This window comes from Zingiber officinale, chromosome 5B (genome assembly GCF_018446385.1).
Source record: "Zingiber officinale cultivar Zhangliang chromosome 5B, Zo_v1.1, whole genome shotgun sequence".
NCBI classification, from domain to species: domain Eukaryota; kingdom Viridiplantae; phylum Streptophyta; class Magnoliopsida; order Zingiberales; family Zingiberaceae; genus Zingiber; species Zingiber officinale.
Genome location: NC_055995.1, coordinates 135,629,577 through 135,630,588, shown reverse-complemented (window position 1 = coordinate 135,630,588; position 1,012 = coordinate 135,629,577). Strand labels below are relative to the sequence as shown.

The 1,012-nt window shown below is 39.7% G+C and overlaps 1 protein-coding gene across 1 annotated transcript; it reads left to right on the top strand.

Moving 5' to 3' along the window:
* Window positions 1–332: 332 nt before the first annotated feature.
* On the top strand, window positions 333–644 carry LOC121987090 (protein STIG1-like). The gene has a single exon (XM_042540993.1). It carries the CDS (start codon window positions 333–335, stop codon window positions 642–644), a length of 312 nt encoding a protein of 103 aa, XP_042396927.1.
* The last annotated feature ends 368 nt before the right edge of the window (window positions 645–1,012 follow it).

Genomic DNA, 1,012 nt, shown 5'->3' with positions numbered 1-1,012 from the left:
AAAAAAGGAATCCCGTAGAATCTAAATATTACCGCATTTAATTATACATGGTTGGAACCAATTAATTCATTCCTCCCGAAACAAAATAAATATATTTAAATTACATTTGAAGGAATTATAAATGGAAATAACATATATCATATATATTACAAGCAATAAATACAAATTAGAATTAACAGTTAGATTCTAATTTAATAGAATGCCAGAATAATTGAATGGAATAATCACTCACTTTCATATTTTGTCCTCTCCTTCCCTATTCAAACCGCTCTATAAATTCAAACCCTCCCGTGGGCTTTGAGAATCAACAAGATAGCGAGTTAAACTGAATCATGAAGGTCATCGTTCTCCTCCTCGCGTTAGTAGCATTCGCACTGGCTTCGGCAGAGGCCAAGCAAGGTCTTCGGGGGATAAGCCACCTGGCGGTCGAGGGAGACATGTGCCAAGGTGCTGATCTGCAGAGCGACGTACACAACTGCGGCGGCTGCGGGCAGCGCTGCGCGTTCAACAAGTCTTGCTGTGGCGGCGCATGCGTCGACCTACTGACCGATAATGAGCATTGCGGCAAGTGTGGGTCTATGTGCCCCATGAAGGGCACCGAAAGGGCAGTCTGCAGCTTTGCGATGTGCAACTACGCTAGTTGAACATGATTAGACATGTCTTATCTAGCCTTGTAGGGTGGGGTTGCAATTGAAGTGGTGGTAGATCTAGGGTTTAATCTCTTCGAACACTACTCGTATTTCATATTTCCTGTTTGAATAAAAGGACTATAGCACTCATTTTATTCGATTTAAGATGTCCATGGTGCATTACATACGAACATTTAATTTTAAAGATCGTATGTTAGAATTTGGCACAAGATTATATTGTACACGATGCAGGTAGATTTGTGCTTATCGGGGATAGTCAACATTCTCAGTTATATTATCCATTAAAGAAAAAATTTTCAATAATACATCATAATTGAATCTTAAAGCCACAACAACATAGTAGATGATACGGAGAGTACGAA

Excerpts from the sequence above, each read along its gene's own strand:
- LOC121987090 (XM_042540993.1), top strand. The coding sequence starts at position 333 with ATGAAGGTCATCGTTCTCCTCCTCGCGTTAGTAGCATTCGCACTGGCT.